The sequence below is a fragment of the Pocillopora damicornis genome, chromosome 8 (assembly GCF_964200805.1).
Source record: "Pocillopora damicornis chromosome 8, jaPocDami1.2, whole genome shotgun sequence".
Classification (NCBI taxonomy): domain Eukaryota; kingdom Metazoa; phylum Cnidaria; class Anthozoa; order Scleractinia; family Pocilloporidae; genus Pocillopora; species Pocillopora damicornis.
This window is the reverse complement of record NC_142677.1, coordinates 18593466-18614789: the sequence shown is the minus strand read 5'-3', so window position 1 is coordinate 18614789 and position 21324 is coordinate 18593466. Positions and strand designations below refer to the sequence as shown.

General features: G+C 38.6%; 1 protein-coding gene and 1 non-coding gene across 2 annotated transcripts; both read right to left on the bottom strand.

Annotated features, from left to right (window-relative positions):
• Positions 1-1574: 1574 nt before the first annotated feature.
• On the bottom strand, positions 1575-10770 carry LOC113671835 (zinc metalloproteinase nas-4). Its single transcript, XM_027188094.2, has 6 exons — positions 9858-10770; positions 9421-9594; positions 8393-8513; positions 4689-4882; positions 3855-4085; positions 1575-3525 (listed from the first exon to the last, which is right to left on the bottom strand). Exons 1-6 carry the CDS (start codon positions 10018-10020, stop codon positions 3233-3235), a joined length of 1176 nt encoding a protein of 391 aa, XP_027043895.2. The 5' UTR covers positions 10021-10770; the 3' UTR covers positions 1575-3232.
• Positions 10771-21039: 10269 nt separating this feature from the next.
• Trnay-gua (transfer RNA tyrosine (anticodon GUA)) lies at positions 21040-21126 on the bottom strand. Its single transcript is given in 2 exon segments — positions 21040-21075; positions 21090-21126. It is a non-coding gene; the product is annotated as a tRNA-Tyr (tRNA).
• Between the last annotated feature and the right edge of the window lie 198 nt (positions 21127-21324).

The window sequence follows — 21324 nt, the reverse complement described above, 5'->3', positions numbered from 1 at the left end:
AGTTGATGAAAGAGTAAAACTATATGTGTGATTCAAGTACAGCGGAAGACCTCGTCAACTCTTGCAGACCTAGGTTTTACTGATTCAGTCTATTTAGCTCCGAAATGAAGTGATTATCAATATCGGTATCCCAACAACTGCGCGCCAGCCCCTCCCCTCCCCTAACCCAACAACAGTCACCTCATAACAAGTTTGGGTTGACTAAGAAAACAAAAGAGCACTTTGTTAAGTTTATTAACTCGATATATTTAGCAAAGGCTGCAAATCAAATTAACAACAGACGAAAACAAATTTTGAAGGTGTCATCGCATTGACTCTGATGTCATTTCTGCTGTTGTGATTTCTTTGGTTTGCGTTTTCGAAACCTGAGTGGAAACTGCTTTAACAATATTGAAAATCGCAAGGGGTCTTTCCCACCTAATCATGAGCTGATCACAGGAGAAAATTTATTGTTAACATTGGTGTAGCTAAAGAAAGATGGCTTGCAGAAAGAGAACGGAATGTATTGAAAATTGCAAGAGAAGCAACTTTCAGACCGGTCCCGTTCCACGACTGAGTTTTAAAATGAATGTAAGAATGCTTATGTTTGAAACCCAACATTTCCTAAGAGAGCTGAAAAAAGCGCCATCAGCAGTCTCCTTCCATGTAATTTAACAGCAAAGGTTTCTTTTATGCCCAAATCAGCAAACAGTTCTCCAGAAACAAACAAACAAATGAACATGATAGACAAACAAACAAAGTTTTTTTTGTCTGTTTTCATTCTTGAAAATTTATAGTTTTCAAAGGAGAGGAACGAACAATCTCGGCTCAGTTTTTCTGCAAAGAAGGCTGAATCAATACTTTGTGAAGCGAGGGACAGGTTGTTTAAAAACTTCGATTCTGCCTTCTTACTCCATGTACACCCGTAAGTAGAATGCGACAAGTTCAAGTTCCTGAGATGTAGGTAAGAGTTTATTTGGACATGTGCTGGCTGATAATTTCACAACTTGATATGGTACACAGGAAGTTGTTCATTCGCTAGTTAATGAAGATCAGTAACTCTGATGCAGATCACTAACTCTGATGCAGATCACTCTTGGGGCACTTTTCGATTAAGTGTCGTAAAACAAAAACCACAGAAAGTCAACGGCCAATCAGAGGGCAGGAAATACCTTTAAGAACCAGTGAGAACGACATAATACCAAACAAACTGCTAAAGCGCGAGAAAAATACGAGTCACCATGTCGTGATTGGTTTGTTTTGCATCAGATTGATTGAGAGAGTGGACCAATCACAGAGCGTAGCAAAACAAAAACCAAAGCAATCCCAGATTATTTGCTACACTCAACTGAAAACTACCCTGTAAAATGCTCTGAGAAATTATTCAGTCACAGAGGAAATCACACACCCAAGAAACCGAGTCTTGTTTTGTAAACTACCTCGCCTAAGTTGACACTGAAACGAGGCTACCAGCAAACAATGTCTACATTGTTACAGAAAATATATCAGTTACGTATGATTTCTTTTTTCTTATGTAACTGTTGTATAAAATGTCAGGTATACCATAAGAAAATTGCAACAGTTAAAACAACGAATTCAATATTGTACATCATTTTATTCCTTTAACCATGAGTGACATGACCACGACATCTCATTCTTTCCATGCCTATATCCATACAATAAACTAAACTATTTGTCTTTCTTATAACCTATCGTTCGAGAATGATAAATTTTGGATACTAATACTGGGTTGAATGGAATTACGATTTTTGGCTCATAAATATCCATTCCGTAATTAACGCGATATTATTTTTACTCTTCCCATCAACTTTCTTAGCGACATTTACATATTGACATTTCAACTCAGAGAGGATGTCAGTTTATAAGTTACCAAGTTTAGTATGAAATCAATAGACGGTTGAAACTGCCTTGACGACAATAATAAAAGAAAAAACGAAATTATTATTCTTAACATGTGGAAACAACTATTAAGACAAAGAAAGGTTCTTGTTATCAAAGTGCGTTGTTTTCTTTAACTCAAGTGCACAACGAAAAAAAAGGGGTCACACTAGATTTCTCTTTCAAATTCACATTAAAACCCGGGAGTGAGAGCCAAAAATTTTGTATAATAAAAGTGAACATTCAATAATTTAAAGTTGTCTTTACAGTATACATACAGAGGATTTCGAGTCTGTTCCGGTTAAGACAAAGACTCAGGCGTGGGTGAAACGCGTCATAATAATTGGCAATGATTACAGGAATGCTTACAAAGCAAAACCCACTCTGATTTCAACACACGGGCGACTATCACCAAGTGAAGGGTCGTACGTGATGTTGGATATCCTACGCCTCGCCTGGAAACTTCCTTGAATTGTCGTAACAAAACCCTTGATTACATACCGCCACAAAATTTACAAGTTGGCCAAAAATATTGTAAATCCCTTAAACAAAAGCTTATATCGAGTTGGTGGACCTAGCCGGGAGGCAGTTGTCAAAACCACAGGATAAAGTGGTGTGAATAGAACTTGTTGCCAAGAATAACTTTGGTTTGCATGCTCATCGTTAGATACTTAAAATTGAAGGTTTTGGCCTAATTTTACTACATCGCCTATGTTAAACCCCGATTGATATGGAAATCCAAGTTGAACGTTTCGCCAGGACAAATGATAACATAGTGTAACAAGCCATGATCACGAAAACATAAGTGTCGCCTCAATATTTTAAGTCATGGAAATATTTAGAGGGCCATTAAAATACCCGGAAAATGCTGCGATGTTCTTCATTTTTAATTCGCCGGCATGAGGCCAAGGTCGATGGGATCACGGGTTATTTACACGTTCAAACCGCAGCTCTCCAAGCACATGCGTTTTCGGTGTTTTTTTGACGCCCTGGGTTTCCTGTAAAAAAATTAATTGCCTTTCATCACCGATGTTGAATATACTTTGTCTCTTGAAGGTCTATAAAATTGTCTTCATTGAAATTAAAGAGAGCTATCCCTATTTTCTGTACAAGTCAGTTAGATCTCAAAGCTCCACTCGATGACTGGATTCAGTGCCTTTCCAAAGACATTGATTAATTCTTGCGACGTGTAATTTGTCCTCATTCAGTTTTTTGTCGCACGCGAATGAGGATTCCATGTTAGGTCAGGCGGAACCATTAGCATAGGGCTCAAGCTGAGCGATCCACGCAGATACTAGATGCTACAAAAACGCTCGCGCACCATTCACCATCTCAAGCGTTCGCGGCTTTTACTTCAAGTGTCCTCTCTGTGCTTTTTAATTGTTCGATTACATATCACAATGTCACAGTATTGCCATACAGGCCTTTTAAGTGTCGTGTAGCACCATGGCCGCGCGCGTTTACCACGAGGATTACGACAATAATTGTGTTTACCCAGTCCCTCTCTATTTTGGTTTCGAATTTTCCTCTCTTCGGGATCATGCGGCCATCTTTCATTCCATGGCTGGCACATGACGCCTTTCTCAGTGTAGTTAAGCTGTCCTCGGTATTCTCTTCCATCTCCCGATGTACTATTGAAGCACGTTTCTGAGGAACAAAGATGGTGTTATCTTCGTTAGCTTTGTACAACTTCCATAATTATTTTAGATTCAGAGGCGTACAAAAGTGAAATAAGTTACTGGAATAGAGATAGAGGAGATAGAGCTTAAGCCGAGAATTTTATAGGACAAGAGAGATTTAAAAACAATCCAAAGCAACAAAATCAAGATTATTAGATCCTTCTGCACCATGGCATTTAGCGTTTTGCTTTGGAATAGCATACCCCTCCTTACCACGCAAAATTACGTGAAATTTGAATTACTTCCATTGAATGAAAACTTTATCAATTTAATTGTATTTTGCCTCATTCAACTTACTCGATTCCGTTGATGGTAATTTATTGCAATTGTACATGGCATGAACTTGTGCGACATCAATCCACGATAGACTCCTACGTTGTCCGATCTGGGCCCCAATCCTCCTTCCCTTTTTCCGAATTCTAATGGTTGCTTTTCCGTTTTTACTGAAAAACTTTGTTCCATAATGCATGATGGAGAAATAGTCATATTCGTAACCCATAGAATCCATTACCTTCCTTGGCATCTTATCTAGGAAAAAGGAAAGAAGTAATTTTAGGGTTTTTCACTTCAACTTACTTTGACCGGCAACTTAGGAGTTTATTAAAACATTCAAACTCCCAGCTTGCAGAATTTGAATCTACTAGTGTTTTTAAGTCTAATCGTGTGAGAACATCAGTGTTATTGTCGACGTAGAAATGAATTTTGTTTATTTTAAACCCGTCGTTAAAAACACATGGCCAGTGACGCAGTTGTACTCAGATACTTGTGAGAGTTTTCGTATGATCCTTAGACAAGAGAACATCAGCCCTTACTAGCTCGTGCTACCGATTTTTACTTTGGAGTCTGTAGTTCCCTTAACTCAGTGGTAGAGGGGTACTTGATATAATCAGGATTCCATAGAGTTCGATTTTCAAATGCAAAACCAACACGATTAATGGAAGCAAAAGACTACAAATATTGCTCAAGATAACTCTAAATGTTGCTACTAATGGAGCTAATGATAAATATTATATTATTTTGAATGAGATAATTTGGATTTATCAGCTGAGTTGATAATGTAATCTGGTTTCCGTCAAGAGTTCCTAAAGCGTTAGCTCTTCGTCGCAGCAAATGAAAATGAACATCACTTACTAAACTGGTCAAACATGTCTGGCTGAATATTTTCCTTGAATATCCTGATGTAGTGATCACGGTCTTGCCTGCTCTGCTCGTGCCACAAACCTACAGCATGACCAATTTCGTGGATGATGGTTCCCATGAATTCACAACCAGAACCTACTGAAACTTTCTGTTCCCCTCCTGCCCGGCCCACGTACGACCAGCATCTGAAAACAAGTGGTCATGATTAGGAAAAAGGCGAACTCTGAAGCCTATTCTGGTTCTTGAGCATGGATTAGTACCCGGAGCATTTTTTTTTCATCCACAGAAATGGGATGCCAATTCTTTGAAACTCATCTTGCAGTATTTCGTAAGGTTTGCTTGACGGCCAAAGTGCATTTTGATCGAGCATCGTAAAACCAACGCCAAAGGCAAAATTTTCACAAAAACAAACCAGAGCAGAGAAAATTATCCTATAGAATCTATGCCGGGAACGTAAAGTAAAAACTAGCAAACTGCTTGCAGTGCGGAAAAAACGCGTTTGAGTATCTCGCGATTGGTTCTTAATTTTGAATTTGTTTGGCTAAGAGAATGGAACCAGTTTGCTAAACCAAATCAATCGGGGATGGCTTTCAAGGCTCAATTGAAAATGGCTCTTTCTGGTGGGTAATCATTCTCCTGTTGAAGGAAGGTGAGAGCTAAGTATCTTGCTAAAGAACGCATCAAAATGATCCTGGCCAGCAATCGAACTAATACCGAAAGACTGTAAAAAGCTCACAAAACATTCACTGGTTGTGAAATTAAATTGGTAAAACCATAGTGAGTGAGTTAAGGTTGTGACTGTTGTCCCACTAATGCTCTACCCGTTTTTTAGATAAGCAGAGGTATTAAAGCGCAAGTTTGCATGGTTCTACGTGCCAACCAACGCTTGAAGAAGATTTATGAAGAAGTGATAAGAAATTGCAACTATATATACCCAATCACGACAACTTAAAGGTTGTCAAACAACCGAGCGAACAAATCACTTACTCCACTAGCATAAAGGGTGTGGTCCTGGTGAAAACTAATTTCAAGATTCGCAGAAAAATGATTGCTTTTAATTTCAAACAAAAGATGATGTGAAAAGGCTTGTCAACATCACGTAACCTCACGGAGAATGAATTGCAGTGAATCGCTCATTTAGTCTCAACGATGACAAGTCCTTAAAAATAGCACACGCAAAACTTTAGCATGCTTCTCGAATTCTCCGACCCCATGTCAAGTTCATTATGCTAACGGATCAGATTATTTTCTCATATTATGAAAAGAAACCACCATTTCACTGATATCTGTCTTTCATTTGACGAAGAATTTACTAGGACTAAAGTAAACGTCATGAACATTCATCGAGTGCACGAGGTGAATGCAAAGAACTCATGGATCGACAGCTGTTTGCCAGTAGACACAAACAAGCGGACATTGTTTTGAATTCAAGCGGACCTTTGACATATCGCCAAACAAAGCAAGATTTGGGCGAAAAGATACCAACTGATCTCCCAAAGGGTGCTCTTAAACATACGACCTCTAACACATTTGCACAGCCGGCGTGGACTTAATGTTTTGAAAAAAAAATGTTCGGGAGAAACTCTTATGCACTGAAACCTAAGGACAGATGGCAAAGGAAAGTCATACAGGAACTTATACGTGAACCGTCTGATAAAACTTATTACTCAACTTGTTAATTTTCGCAACAAATTAATTAAATTGTCAAGTTCATCTGTTTGCCTCAGCCGAAATAAGAGAGACTGTCAAGGCTAGGCCAGATAACCTATTGTCGTGGTTTGGATAGTTGCGATGGTTTTTACGCTGCGTTTAATATGCTGTCTTATTTTGTAAAATGCTAGTCGAAAACATTCATGGATCAGTTTACAAAACCAGCATGCCTAAACAAATTTTTTTGGTTCAGTTTGCTTTGAGTGTCTCGGCATTACCTGCAGAGAAGAGCCACGTTGCTCGGTGACGTATCTGAAAGGCAGGTTGGGACAATAGCGATGTTTTCGCTCTTTGGATGAGAGCCAATGGAGGCGACAATTTAGGGCGGGAATGACAAAAATTTATCCGAATTGCGAAATTCATCTCATTACGATTAAGATAAGGGTGAAGAGTTTGACGAAAGTAATTAGATATGGTTTCGACGAAGTGAAAACAATTGATTTTTCTTTCCAAGCGGTAAAAACAACTGATGAATAATTAAAACAACAAACGATCTTGTCACGAAGAAGATACTTTGCAGCTTTTATAGGCTTTAGAGTTAAAAAACATGACAATTACATTAGCATCTTGTGTTACTCACATATAAGCCAAAAAGAACTCCTTAATTAAAGAGTGGATTATTTTCGTGATTTCAAGCAGGCAGCAGGCGTTGTTTTTAGCCGAAAGCAGTATGATCAAGCAATCAGTGGTCACTCGCATCGCTGGCGTCTCCACGTGTACATCAGACAACACTTCACCGCAAGTTTGTTCAAGATAGGCGATTGGCTCGCTGGACATCTCAAGGAAGTAGGCCACAAAGCTGTTTACAAAGTTAAACTGTTACAGCTACTTCCCAATTTTTGCATAATATCAGCAATCCTTAATGTTTCAACGAAAAGAAAAAAAATTAAAGTTTGGTCGATGGTAAAACACGGAAAAGCATACGAGAAGCGGGAACTACGTGTTCAAGACTTGATAACGCTAATGGAGAAAAGGACCTTTTTAGGGAATTGTTTTCATTCCTGGCTTCATTGCAATAAATCATCGTTTTAAAGTCTCATGTCGAAGCTTACGACAAAATCTTGTTTTCAATGCGTCGGTGAACCACTCATCGCGTTCTATAGCAAAGCGGTTGCACGGTCAGAGATGGTAAAAGGATGAAGGAAAATGTTTTCCAAGAGCGACGCGAGGGAAGCTCTTACATTTCTAGGCTGCCTTGATGTCAAAAGGTAATTTTAAGTCCTGATAAAACTTTTCATTATTATTGACATTTGTCAACAATAGAAAAACTGTCAAATGTTTGTTTGTAGTTAATTCCACAACCGGCCAGCAAATCACGGCCGTTCGCCATTCAAGGTTGGTTTTATCGCCTCGGCAATTAATCAAATCATTTCTTTATTTTGCTGTCTGTTCTGATGTTCGGCTATTGTAAGTATCCATTCATGTTTTCTTTTTTCTGTTTGCTTTGAAAGTAAGAAGGAAAACTAAGACAACACTACAATCAATACTCTTCCGGTATGTGCAGCGCACTGCCAGTAACCACGCTCGTTGCTGACCGCACTTGAATGAGTTAATTAACGATATAAATGTCATCGAGTTTCCGGACTCACTCCTTCTCTTAATGTCACCGAAGAAGAGTGTTAATGAGTTAGCAAATTAGAGTACTGAACCGCTTTTTGTGTGGTCCGCTTTTTGATGATTTTGATAGCAGGTACTTAGTGGTCTGAAGATATAAAAAGATTTACAAAGGTTACAAAGAACCTGTTATGTCTAGAATGGCACAATAATCAGAAAAAAACGCGCTAAAACGTATTCAAAGGAAAAGTCACCCATAAAATTAGCCTACTTCCTCGCTCTTGCGGCTTTTACAATACCCTCTTTTATGTTGTCATATTTAGTAGGTAGCTGCTTGCGTGTGTTTCCCATTGTGAAAGTATTAAGAGTGACCGGAAAACACGGAATACATGAATATTTCAGTCAAAGTGAGAGGTACTAATAATCCTTACCCTCCTTCATAAACAAAGCGAATATAATCGACATCGCCGTCTCGCTTATGGCGGAAATGCAGGCACGTCCTTCTTCTCCAATGCTTTAGAGCTTTTTTAATTTCCCTCTTGGTTTTCGAGGCTATAAGAAAACAGCAACAAAGAGAAGGCGAAACGCATCACATTGAGTAGTTTTATATCGTAATTAAATTAAAATTGACGGCAATGAGGCCATTGTTGATAGAGAAGAATACAGCATCAATTAAAAGTGGACGTGGCTCCGCCTTCATGCATACACATCACTCTATGAAATTGGAACTGTGTGCTCTTCCACGGCTTCCCACTCATCCTATCGATCCTTTATCGCTTAAAATATTCAATGTCAGCACAAACTTCATTGAAAATTAAGCAGGACAATGACAGGCCATTGTCTAAACTTTAACCATCTCTACTTCGACATCCTAATGACTACATTACGTCGTGTGATTAATTGCTCAAGCTACCTATATCCACTACACATATTTACAGAGAAATGCATTCTAAGTTCTTTTGATGGCAAAAAATTCAATCTGTCGTACGCATTCTCGACGTTCATGTTTTTAAAACATTTTAGGTATGCCACTTTTGAATTGATGACATGTTTGGAAGCAATGAAAAGCGAGGGTTCTAACTTGCTATGACTTGGCGAAAAAGGCCATAATTTACGAAGAAACATTCCCATAAGTCTTCTGTACATAACTTGTCGCGTGGGTTGAGGTTGCCCAGTAAACTCTTGGAGAGTAGTAAAAATACAGTTATAATACTGGATCCCCATTCGCTCTGAGACTTGAAGTTGATTTGCGGGGGATTAAAATACTTCATTTACACTAAGAATTCTTAATAACATGGCAAAATCGTTCTCCTCCGCTTGAGACACTTGGTTCGGTTTGTTGTTTACTGCAGATCTGGCTGAGTGGAACTTTCCTAGGCTCAAATTTTTGGCTAACGCCAACTTCGAAGTAATGTCAAGGGGACGAGTGTAAGGAACTAAAACATCGGTTTCAGCTTACCTAAGTTTCTGTCTACAACATAAGGTATCACTCCGTTCGGCCATCGCGATGTCTGTGATTTTTTAACAGCTCGTCTCCTTCGGATATGTCCTCCTTGGATAATAAGGCGCGTTTTCCAGTCTAAAACGATATCTCCCTGGTATAGAGTCCATCCGTCAAAAAAAGCCTTATTACCTGCAAATATTCCAGTTGGTTAGATATTACTTTAGAGGTTAATTAGGGCAGATAGTAAAGAAAAGAGCTCTTAAGTATGGATCCCGCTCTTTTTTCAAAAGCTATCAATTGCTCCAAACGTATTCCGCGGCGTTTGACACGGTCTACGCGCAATTTACTTTTGTGGTTAGCGTTAACGACGACGAGCGGCAAATCAAAGGATTTTCTGCAAGTATGGAGACATAAACACAGCTATTCAAAGAACGGACAGAAGCCGTGCACACCTTTACGGCCAATCACTTCTTGATTTACTTCCCAGGGCTCGAGACCAACCGAGCTATCGGTAAGACTAGAAGTTTTCTTTTTGTCGTCAAGGAGAATAGGAATTGCCGATAAGTAAACGATATGCGCAAACATTAAACCAAGACCAAAACGGTGAACCAACATGGCTCCTGTGCCTTACGGTAGCATATGGTACGCGTTCAAATCAATGAGAAAGGTTTGCGCCGTATTCAAGATTCAGTTTGCGTAGTGGCGTCACGGGCATTCCATTTAAATAGCTTCTATATAGAATCGGATGAGGGGGCGGTGTTACTAGTTAAACAGAAACACCACTGCCCGTCAGTCAAGCTGCGACTGGCTAATTGACAGTCAATTACAATTTACAGTTGGCTACGCTGGTTTTTCCCGACATGGAATTATGCTTCAGTCTTCTCACACGACTAGCAGCCGCTGTCTTTTAGCTTTCCGATGAACACATTGGTAAAACCCTTCAGCAATATAGAATCGAGACCTTGAAGATTGATTGATTTCTGGCATGGGATGGAAGTGATTTAACTGATTTCCTTGGATTAGAGAAGCCGATAAAGTCCTGTGGTGCTAACAGTGGAAACCCATTATCACTGCATAATACCAGCCTCGCGAAGTCCATGTTTTGCCAGCACGGTTTAAACTCCTGTGAGAGCTAAGCGGTTAGGATGTGTTCTTTTTGGTTTTGCTTTCCTCGCCCGCATAAGGTTCTACGATAACCGCAAACGGACGCACGGTAGCGGAGGCACGGAACAACCTGCGCAATATCAAAAGGATTTTATCACCGGTCTCGAGAGCGAGTGGGAATGATTTTATCACAAGTTTAAAAACGGTCACTTTGGATAACATTTACTGTGACCACCAGAGTGTGGCGAGTTAGAGTAGTGCAGCAGGGGGACACAATAGTTGTAATTTTAAGATGACCTCCTTGTTTATATACTGCAGTGACAGTTGGACGACTAATAAAACACGCAAACCAATGGGCATTGTCAACAGCAATTACAGTTTATCTACGCTTGTATCGCTGGATGGTACACACTATTTCACCAGTTTGCGTCACTTTGGTGACTTGAAGTCTCGAGGGAAAAGTACATCAACAATTGTAAAGGAGAAAAAAACATAACGTGAGAGCTCACACGTGGTTTTAATTCCAAATTTTTCATGCTGTTAACTTCAGTACAAGGCCCCCCGCGTTAAACTCTTTATGTCCCCCTCTAACATTTTCAAGCTATTTCAACATGCAGGAATCGGAAATTTTTGCGTCCCCTCACGAAACGGCTAAGAAGGCTTATTCTGACTTAAGATTTTCGCAGCTTGAAGAAGTTGATTTACATTTACGTGCCAGAGGAATGTAACTAGCACTTGTGTTAATTTGCTTTTCTTTACACGGTAAGCTAGTTGTTCGGATGCGATATGAAACGCTCGGTCTCTCACGAAGACATATCCCCGCTATAAATTAACGAAGTTAGACCTAATCAAAGAGAATTGCCCTTGAAGAAAATGACTACTTTAGCAAGAAAGATGATCCGGAATCAGTGACTCGTAGAAGTGCTTTTGTTGTGTGGTCTTTACGTTCTTAGTGATTGACATAAGTATGTGATAAATTGCTGAAGTGTTGAGCTGTTAATGGATATGTAAATCGCCTTTCCAAAACGCGCACTGACTGTTTCTTAAGTTGTACGTTTTACAGTAGTTATTGCCGGATTTTTCTCGTTCAAATTTACATCTGAAACTTTTGCCTGATCAGTTTGCTTGAGAGATAAATCATCCACCCTCTAAGGGAATGAAATGATCGTGCAAATCATTCTACAAATACTTCATGTACATGTATGTCTTATCAGTTCCGCACTTACGAAATCATTTCAGCAGGCAAAATAACTCAGCAGATTACAAGCTTCAGATAGTAAAAGTGAGTCACGGAAATTTGAAATTTCCCAAAGATAAGAAGCTTTCAAATCTCGTTTCCTTTCATGCCGAGAGTAGAATTTTTGAAAGATTCTTTGAAAGTTTTGGCTTCCAATTTTCTCCAAAATGCAACCTTGCGAAGGTTCGAACGTTGCTCGTTTTAATTAATGTGCCATAATTGCTGTTGATTCTCGGTGCTTATTTACTAAAGACAGCAATAAATATTATCGAAATGGTTTAAGTTTTCATGTTAGTAAGGGTGAACAGCAGAAAAGTAATGAGATTTTAAGAGATCCAAAACTTAGCTGGATCAGGCTGCGATTTTTTTCCTGCTTAGCAAGCTTACTGATCCAAAGACGAAGAAACACTTGTGAAAACATATGGCAAGTATGTAATTCTAGAGGCCTTTGTATGTTTTGCTGCCTTGATTTGTAATTGTCATGTCAAAGAAGTATCTTTTTGGTGGATTAGCCCTGTAGGCGCTTGGCAAGAGATTTCTTTTGTAAATATCAATTATTGAGCTATAAATGTCATCCAATGAAATGCGGGCTTCTCTTCGTATTATCCAGCTTTGCTGTTTGAGTAGTTTCGGATTCCCTTCTGTTACTAACATGTGCCATTATTATGGGGGGGAATGATTTGCATTCAAGGTGCTTTGGTGAAAAGTTGTTTCGGCTAAAACGCTTTCCACGTGACAACAACGTGTTCGCTTATCTTTAAACTCCCTGCTGACTATCGTGTGTTAGTTTACCTCAAATTAATTTATCCGAGACAATTCACAGTTCCCAAGCAGAGGGAAGCTATTATTTTCCATACGGTTTTATCGCGCAGGGTAACAAAAGAGAGATTTTTAAAATCTCGTCGATCGATCCCCCGTTGTTGTGCCTGTAGAAGGTGGGTCACTCTCGAGAGTAGCGTGGCGGAATGCACGACTCGCCATGTTTTGACCACTTTGTCGCCGGCACTATCAGAGTTCGCGAAAACCACAAAGCGAGAAAGTCATATCTATCGGCATTGTAATCCAATTACTCACTAGTTTTCGTCGCATGAAGCGACGAAGACAATTGATAATTGCTTGTCCAACACCTTCATCCAACTTCCTCCTAACTATCTATTTTCTTGGCTTTAGATTTAAATTATTTCGCGGGATCAGTTTGCTAGGACATTATATTCCGCTGTCCGTTTTTCATTGGTTGGGACTAAGAAAGATTTCAATACTGAGACCACGAATTTTCAAGGGCGCCTAGTTTACGTAATCATTGCTTTACTGAGATCAATCTTTTGTTACCTAAATAAAACATTTGAACGAGCAATAACAAAAATTTAGCAAAAGAGTAAAAGGATATTGGTGTTCCGCCCATGGTAACAGTACAAACCCATATTTGAGCATAACCACTTCACAATGGAAGATCAGCAATAAAGTTTGCAATTTGCAACTTAAGATATCTGTTGTTTACATTCGTCGCTTTTCAGTCGCTAGATACACGAAGCAACTTGATTAGGACACTCGATAAATTTCCCTAAGGTTAAAAGGGTAAGAATTGTTTATTGATCACGTAACATCTTGAGAACTATCAGATTATTTCGATAACCTTCTCGTAAATTCCATGGATTTTTAGATGAGAATATTTACGCTGGTATAATTGGATCATTCTTAGTTATGCAGTTGCCCCTGCATGATGGATAGGATAGGATAGGAAGGATAGGAAGCTCTTTATACGTGACCATGTCCAAAATTGGGGTTAAATCAGAAAAATTAGTAACACAGGAAATCCAAAAATACCCATTGAATAATAAATGCGAGTAGCATTTCTCAGTTTTGCCCTCCCAATTGATTTACATAAAAAGCTGAGGTGGATAAAAAAAGTTGTTAAATGAATTGAATCGATCACAAAACAATTGAACTCGATCCTTCTAGAAAATACGACTCTCAACCGACGACTTCCGCTGACATTGACTGGGGGTTTTCTCAAAAATTCGCTGCTCTTCGTTTTTCAAGAGAACATCTTTCATGCAGAGAATGATATTTAGAATTTACGAGCAAGACCGTCCAAATTGCAGTATTTTGAATAAAAATCCTGAAAAGCAGTTTCTAAAGAAACATTCTTTTGTGTTCAAAATCCACTATAATTTGGTGTAAGTTTCTTTGGAGTATATCACCAGAACAAGTGTCTTCCACATTCTCCTCCTGCACTCTCACCAATGTCCATGAGGTTCAACAATAGTTTACTGAGTTACGTTTTTACAGCGCTGAAGTAATACTTGTAGCTACCAAACAAACCACTTTTTAATTTTTTTGCTTAATTTGTCATCTTCTGTTTTATGAAAAGTAAAGGTGCACGTAACGCTTAACAATTCCTGAAGATCTCTCCTTGGCAGAGATGAAAGATACCTCAGGTTGTCAGTTCAAACTATGGAATGGATTTGGCTCGAGTATCCAATGCAAAAAAGAGCACCTTTGAAAAATGTTAGGGTTACTGGTATTTCACAGCTTAAAATGCCTATCTAACGGGCAGAAATATATTTTTTCCTCTCACGAAAGGCAAATAGAGTTTTGGAACATCAATAAACATAATATTTCAGTTTTTACCATTGTCAGGAGACACCAAACTCTCTGAAAAGTTTTTGTGGTGTTTTAACTGCACTGTGTCAGAGAGGAGTCTTGAAATATTTATCGGAACGCTTGGTTCAAAGGACTTGTCGACTTTAGCGTGTACTTTAGTTCTCGAACGTTCATTCATTACAAAAGAAAATCATATCAGCGGAAGTCGTTTGAAAGTTCATCTAAGAGGACGCTTTGGCTTCGTCTGCTCTAACTTAAAACTAAAATATGCATGTTTAAACTCTTCCAAAGCTTATCAAGATAGTTTCAATTTCTAGTTTCTAGTCTTATTCTAAGGCGCAAATAGTCCAAACTAGAACAATAGCGCTTATTTTTATAACACGAAACTCATCCTTGAATAAACAGAGCGCTATCCTCGGCATAACCAATTCAAACAAAGGATCAACGGTGATGTTTTAATAAACCACGAGAGAAGACAGCCATGTCAGTATAATCCACGAATGAAGTTATATTTTGGCAGCCTATTACAACTTCCTAAATTTATTTAGAGCATCCTTGACCACTGTTTTCTTTGGGATTCCGCTTCATTATATAAATGGCGGCTCATCCTTCCATGCTGTGGCGTTTTCTTGGTAATTTTCTAACATCCTTTCACGAAACGTTAATACGTACCGTTTAAATGTCGGAATTAGAAGAAATTTCGGGAATGAGACATTCTTGTAAGTGTTAATCGATAAATATTCGTGCACTAATGATTCATTGTGGTGTGAAACAATTGAAAAATCGTCGGCTATTTTAAAGGAAAGTGCGATATCGCCTTCTTGGCAATTCATGTGGCCGCCATAAACTTTTTCAGAGGAAAAGTTAAAATGGCGATCGGATAGGCAAGCAGAAGTGTTTGTCTGAGTACATAAGAAAAAGCAAACTATCAAAGATTATTTTACGACAAGCTAGAGTCAGTGGTATAATTGTAAGGTTCGATGGTGGATCAGTGCATACCCACTCTACACGCCAAATGATTTGAAAAGTGTGATTTTTACGCCGGCTACAGTGGTTATTTTGGCAGGTGAAGGCACCCGAGAACAATTTGTTGACAATTTTAAATCATCACCAAATTTTAACACATAATCGGCTGAGGCCGAACTCGGTTAACACCCACTTTAAGTCGCCACTTTTACCGCGGCACGTGAGGTCAAAAATGATAACACTGTGATAATATTTACCATCCCGCAAGAGTCTGCGAAAGACACCGCTGGTTTTCAACACTGCAAATGATTTAATAATCATTTGCGTCAACGGAAACTATAGAGAATCGACCAGAAGGCCGCCATCGTTTATAAAACTGAGAGCGTTAATTGTTCTGCCGCCCTTTTGAAAGTGTTTCAGTTGATTGTGCCGATATGAAAATGGTTGAAAATCTTGTTTTTCATTGAAAGATAAATCAAACGCTCTTGGCAGGGAAAAATTACTTCAGACTAATATTATTTGGGGATTAATTCATTTAGTGGGCTTGCTTAGGCAGGCGGTGTGTTTTTTTCTTTGTCTGAAGGTCTAAAATGCCGTCTTAATAATTTCGCAATTTTTGTGAGACACACGGTGAAGGAAAGGGCAGTAGTAAATTGTAATCATAGTTGGGATTCTTAAGATTTCTTAAGCTGAAATCAAATGGTTTCTATTTGTTTGAAATACTCGAGAGATTGATTTATCTTGCCGCGCACAGCAAGCGTGCAAACAGCACTAATGTCAAGAAATCACGAAATCTTTCAACTCTGCCTAATAAACCGAAAAATGTCCCTCTAAGAGTTTCTGCATGAAACAACCACTTGCTGGCTATTAAGCATATTTTGCCAAGGTCTTATTCAGTGTTTGTGTAAGGAGAGTTAGAGAAAGATTGAAGGATTGTAGCTTTAGCTTCCCACTTTTTCCTTAATATAAAATGGTGAGAAACACTGTTCTTGTTTTCTCGACAAAATATCAAACTTTGCGTGGAATTTTAAGCTGCGTCATACCAATTACGCTGATTAACCCGCTCTTGTTGTTTTACTTCCGGCTCTGGCTAACTATTTTAATGATGGACCAAATGACGCGTCGTGAAGGACCATTGTCATTTGTACTAAAATCTTCTAAACTTAGAGAAATGGCCTGTTTTCTCCCTGGATTATTTTGGAGGTTTGTTCGTTAGTGATTCTTATTTTGATAGTCATTCACTTCTTGCCCCACCCCTCCCATCCCTAATTAACGATGGACGGCAGTACTTTCCGAAATCGCGGCTCCCTTTAATGCGCCTTGTCTTTTCTTTTACTCTTCTAAGTGTGATCGAGAACAATCATTAAGGCGTCCCGTCTGTTCTCTTGCGGAAACGCAGAAATTAATTTGAAATTAATCATTTAGATAATTTGCCTTTCACAAGATCCGTCCCTCTTACCCTCTGATTGATTCCTATCTGAACAGAGGTGAATTTACCAGGCATGCCCAAATTTAATGGTGCATATGAAATTAAACTGTTACAGAATGTAAACGAAAGTATACCCACGGAAACATACATGCAGAGAGGAAATTCTTGAAGAACAAAGCGTTATCTACAAGTGACTATACAAAATGAAGATGCAACCAGAAAAACAAGTCTAAAATTGATATTGTGAACTGAGGTCTGGAACTCCAACGTTTCAGAAACCTTTGCGCTAGTAAAAGTTTCGAGTTAGTGACGCATAATCGTGAGTTTCATGCGAGTTGGAAAAGGTACATTCTGAAATACCAAGTTTACGAGAACGTCATTGAGGAAAAAAAAAACTGAAGAAACTAGCCGGAAAGAGAGGAGCGCCAATCAACGGTGTTCGCTCTCTAGTGGTTTCTGCCCCGAAATTTTAGCTTTATGATGACTAGATTACCGGGAGCTATCTGTAGTTGTGTGGCAGAGCATCCGAAGTTCTGCCAGGACTTCGTCGAAGCCCCTTTTCTACGAGTATGCTCGTGTAGTTGAACGAAAAATTCTCTTGCTTCTTCCCGTCTCCCTGTGAAATGACTCGTAAGCTCGACAGAAAAACTAGAGTATCAGACACATAGAAGTGGAGTTCTTGCAACTGTGAGCGCGACAAGAAGAAAAATGTTCCATATGATATCGATGAAAATACTCTACCTCGCTGGCTTTTAAATGTGGCCCCACTGATCTACACCGAAAACCGCAGTGATAAAAAGACAGCCATCGCCTTCCATCATACGCTTAAGTTTTCCCGCCAAAAGTTGCTGGGGCGCAGCGTGACAAAGTGCACTTAAGTACCTGTTAGTTTTGTTAATTTTAACCAAAATTTATTACTTTACGAAAATTATTCTTTTTTTGAAAAAAAAATATGATTGCGTGCTACAAAATACTGACATTTGCTCATACATGTCTCAACATCCAATTAATCACTTATGCGTTGCGAAAATTATTCGGTCTAAGAGAACGCATGTGAATCTCTATTGTTTTGACAGAATAGTGATAAATCGTTTAATTTTGTCAATAGGGTTTTTCAGATCAACGCCAAAAATAACAACATTGTTATAGTTTTTAAGCCTTAAAGGTCAGCACAAAATCAACATCGCGTGGGGCTGCCCTCTTTCTTCTCGGAAGGAAATACATGTACAGTTCCGTTAACAATTAGATCGGTAGGAAACGATCAATCTCTTTCTGAATTGCCTTTGTAATTAGATGGACCTAGCTTACACCAGAAAGAAAGAAACTTTGACCTTACAAAAACGCCTGCAGTGCAAGTAAAATGTTGTTTATTTGGCTGCCAAAAAAACAGTTTGCCGAGTTATTTTTATAACTGATAACTTTAATTTGCATCTGTTAATTTATGTTTTATATGGTGAAGTTTAAAACTGGGCGTTCAGTTTTCTTATAAAACGCTGCGAGTTATCAATTCTGTTTCTCGCACCGTTTCTAGAGTTTTTCAAAACGACATAAACCCGATCTTGGATCACTGATATCAATACTGTGAAATAGAACAAGTTACTTCTCTCTCTTAAGAGAAAACGAAAGGGGAGAGATTAAACAGGAGACCCCAAAGTATCTAATTATTGCTAATTAATAACAGTAGACTAATTAATAACAGTAGAAAACTTTACTGATTCCATCTGCTTGGCTTCTAATATCCCACAGCTTTAAATTTTTACTAAATAGTAAGTCCTGCTCACGTATCCTCGATAGGTAGTTTGAAACTATAAATAGCAAATTAACTTTTACAATAACCCACTTTTTGATTGGTATTTTCACAGTATAAACAGAATTAACTTCCACAAAAACGTCTCTATAGATACCATGAGGATTACGTCATTTCCCTAACTTGCGTGCAAAAGTGAAAACAGAGCTTTTTTTCCGATGGGAACGAGCTTTCTTTGCGTGGTCGGATTATTTTCAATTCCCTGTTGCGAGAATTACTTTATTGATTCCCTTGATGAATATTCTTCGTGGGAAATTGTACCTTACGACAACCTCCACATCCGTTTCTTAACCAATGGGCATGGTTGCCGGAGATGGGAAGGGCTAAGATTGAAATTTTTGGAGCACATTTTATATCAGAGAGCCACAACGTGACTCAACGAATCCAATAAAAACAAGCTAAGAAACAAATGGTAAAAAGTCAAAGAGAATGCGAAGTCGAATTCTTTCTATCAATAATACAACCACAAATGCATAGTGTCTATTTATAGCTCGTCTATGAGTATTGGAGGAATAAGGGTCAAGACGGTTTACCCGCATGGCAAGAAAACGCGATTATTAGTTCCTGATAACAACGTTCTATTCTAGACTGATTTCATGCAATAGTTTAACTGACTGCGTTGATCAGTGTACAGCCAGTACACATTTGATTATAATAAATAAAAAATCTATTAAAAACATTTGTTAAGTCCTTCACAGTTTATACATTGTCTCCTTCGATTTGTGGACCTGGCAACACATGGTTCCTTCTGCTGACAAAACAAACTTTATATTCTTGCCACAGCTCTTCCTGAATACACAGTCTAACACAAGGAAAACAAAACGGACATTTTTGAGGTTCAGGTCATAGACCCCCGGAATGAAACAGCTGCTGATGTAGTGTGCCACCAAAGTGTCATGTGTTAAAAAAAAGGCATACGGAATATTTGGAGAGTTTCGAATGAAAAAATATTTTCTTATACCACCATTCGCGTCGTTTTCCCGAGCATTTTAGCCTTGCCTTCCCTGATGCGTTTAAGGTAAAAACCACGTGGTTGCACAAGCCAGTAGTGACGAGACAGGGTGGAAGATGCGCTCAAGCGCGCGGAGCTTCTAATAAGTGTTAGACCTTGTATGTCGCATAGTGATGCCGTTTTAAATAGATCATTGTCTACAGTGATCATGTTACCGATTATCTTCCAAAGTCCCTATATGTGTGAGGTTTGCTGACAGCAAAACATCGCTCAAAAGACATGCAGCCCTTAATAAGATGCATCTATTGAACTCAAAATTGAACAAATTAGGACGAAATTTTCAGAAAATGTCTATGAATCTTTTAGAAATTAAATCTGAAACAAAAATCACAAAAACGGCGAAAGATTACACCGTACATCGACAATAGGACATGTTGGAAAAAATTGTATAAAACAGCAACCTTAAGGTGTTTTATTGAAAGTAAAAACGAGTAGAAACTCAACCTTTATTGCCTTTTTGTCTAACCTGTGAAATTTGGAAAATTGGAATTAACTATACTTTATATACCGCATAAGTTACTTATATTCGTATAACAGTTCCCGCAATGAGTTGAGCGTAATATGCAAATGATTTCGCTTTAAGACCCTCTTCCCAGCAGAAGAAACTCCAGAAGTTTGAAGAACATTAGAAACTTCTTTACAGAAAGGACGAAGAGTAAGCGAAGAATTCGCCCGCCACTGAGCCTTGAAATGCTTGAAACCGAGAAATATTTGACTTCCTAAACCTTCATGATTTTGTACTTTACTAACTTTTTAAATGGCGACGTGTTTTACGCATCCAAGGATCAAACCAGCGATCAGAACCAGCTCGAGAAGTAATGCACTGGAAGAGGCCGGAAGGAAAGCTGGTGCGACCCAGTGTTAATCGTCCATGTTTACTAGATACCAGTCATTCACGGTAAGTGGCCGCCATCTTGAAATGGGCTCTAAAACAAAAAACTGTCCTTAATTGTTTGACATGGGGGCCTCAACTTCTTCAGGGAAATTAAGTCGCCCAAACGCCAAAGCTCAATACATATTTTGGGGGTCTTTTTTAGTATCAGCGCTAATAAGATGTAGGCTAGAGCCCTACTCTCTAAACTTGCGATCTTTTTCCGACTCCCGATCCAGCAAAAGTTGAATTATTGAATGATAAGAGTGGATTTATGTCAAATCCAATTCTTGAAATGAGCGTAATCCAAATAAATTGCTCCTGTCATTGCGAGTGGCCATTTGTTAAAATTATAAATTCACACTTTTTAGGATTTAGCTTAATATCGTTTTATCGACATTTTCAATTCATATACTTATGATGGCGTTGCAGCGAGAGTACGTTTATCTCTGGTCGGAGTAAAGATAATAGTGATTTTAGCAAGTAGAAATATGAAATAAAAATCTCAAAACTAAAAATAAAAAAATTATTGACGGAAGTTGAAAAAAAAAAAAAAAAAAAAGAAAAGAAAAGAAAAAAATAATTTATCGATGAGTAAAAATTTTCCTTCGAGCCGGATTCGAACCAGCGACCTAAGGATATCAACTATGAACTCTACAGTCCTCCGCTCTACCAACTGAGCTATCGAAGGAACCACGTGGAAAGTCGTGAAAATTTAGTTATTTAAATAAAAATAAGATCGCCTTCCCTGGGTGCGAGCATAGACAAATTTTCTTAGGTAAATTTAACGGTTTCACCGAAATATAACGACTGTAATGTTCAGTATCAATCTTAAGTACAAGAGAAACGTTGTGGCGACAACTGTTTATGTTAAGTGATTTTCGTAGTG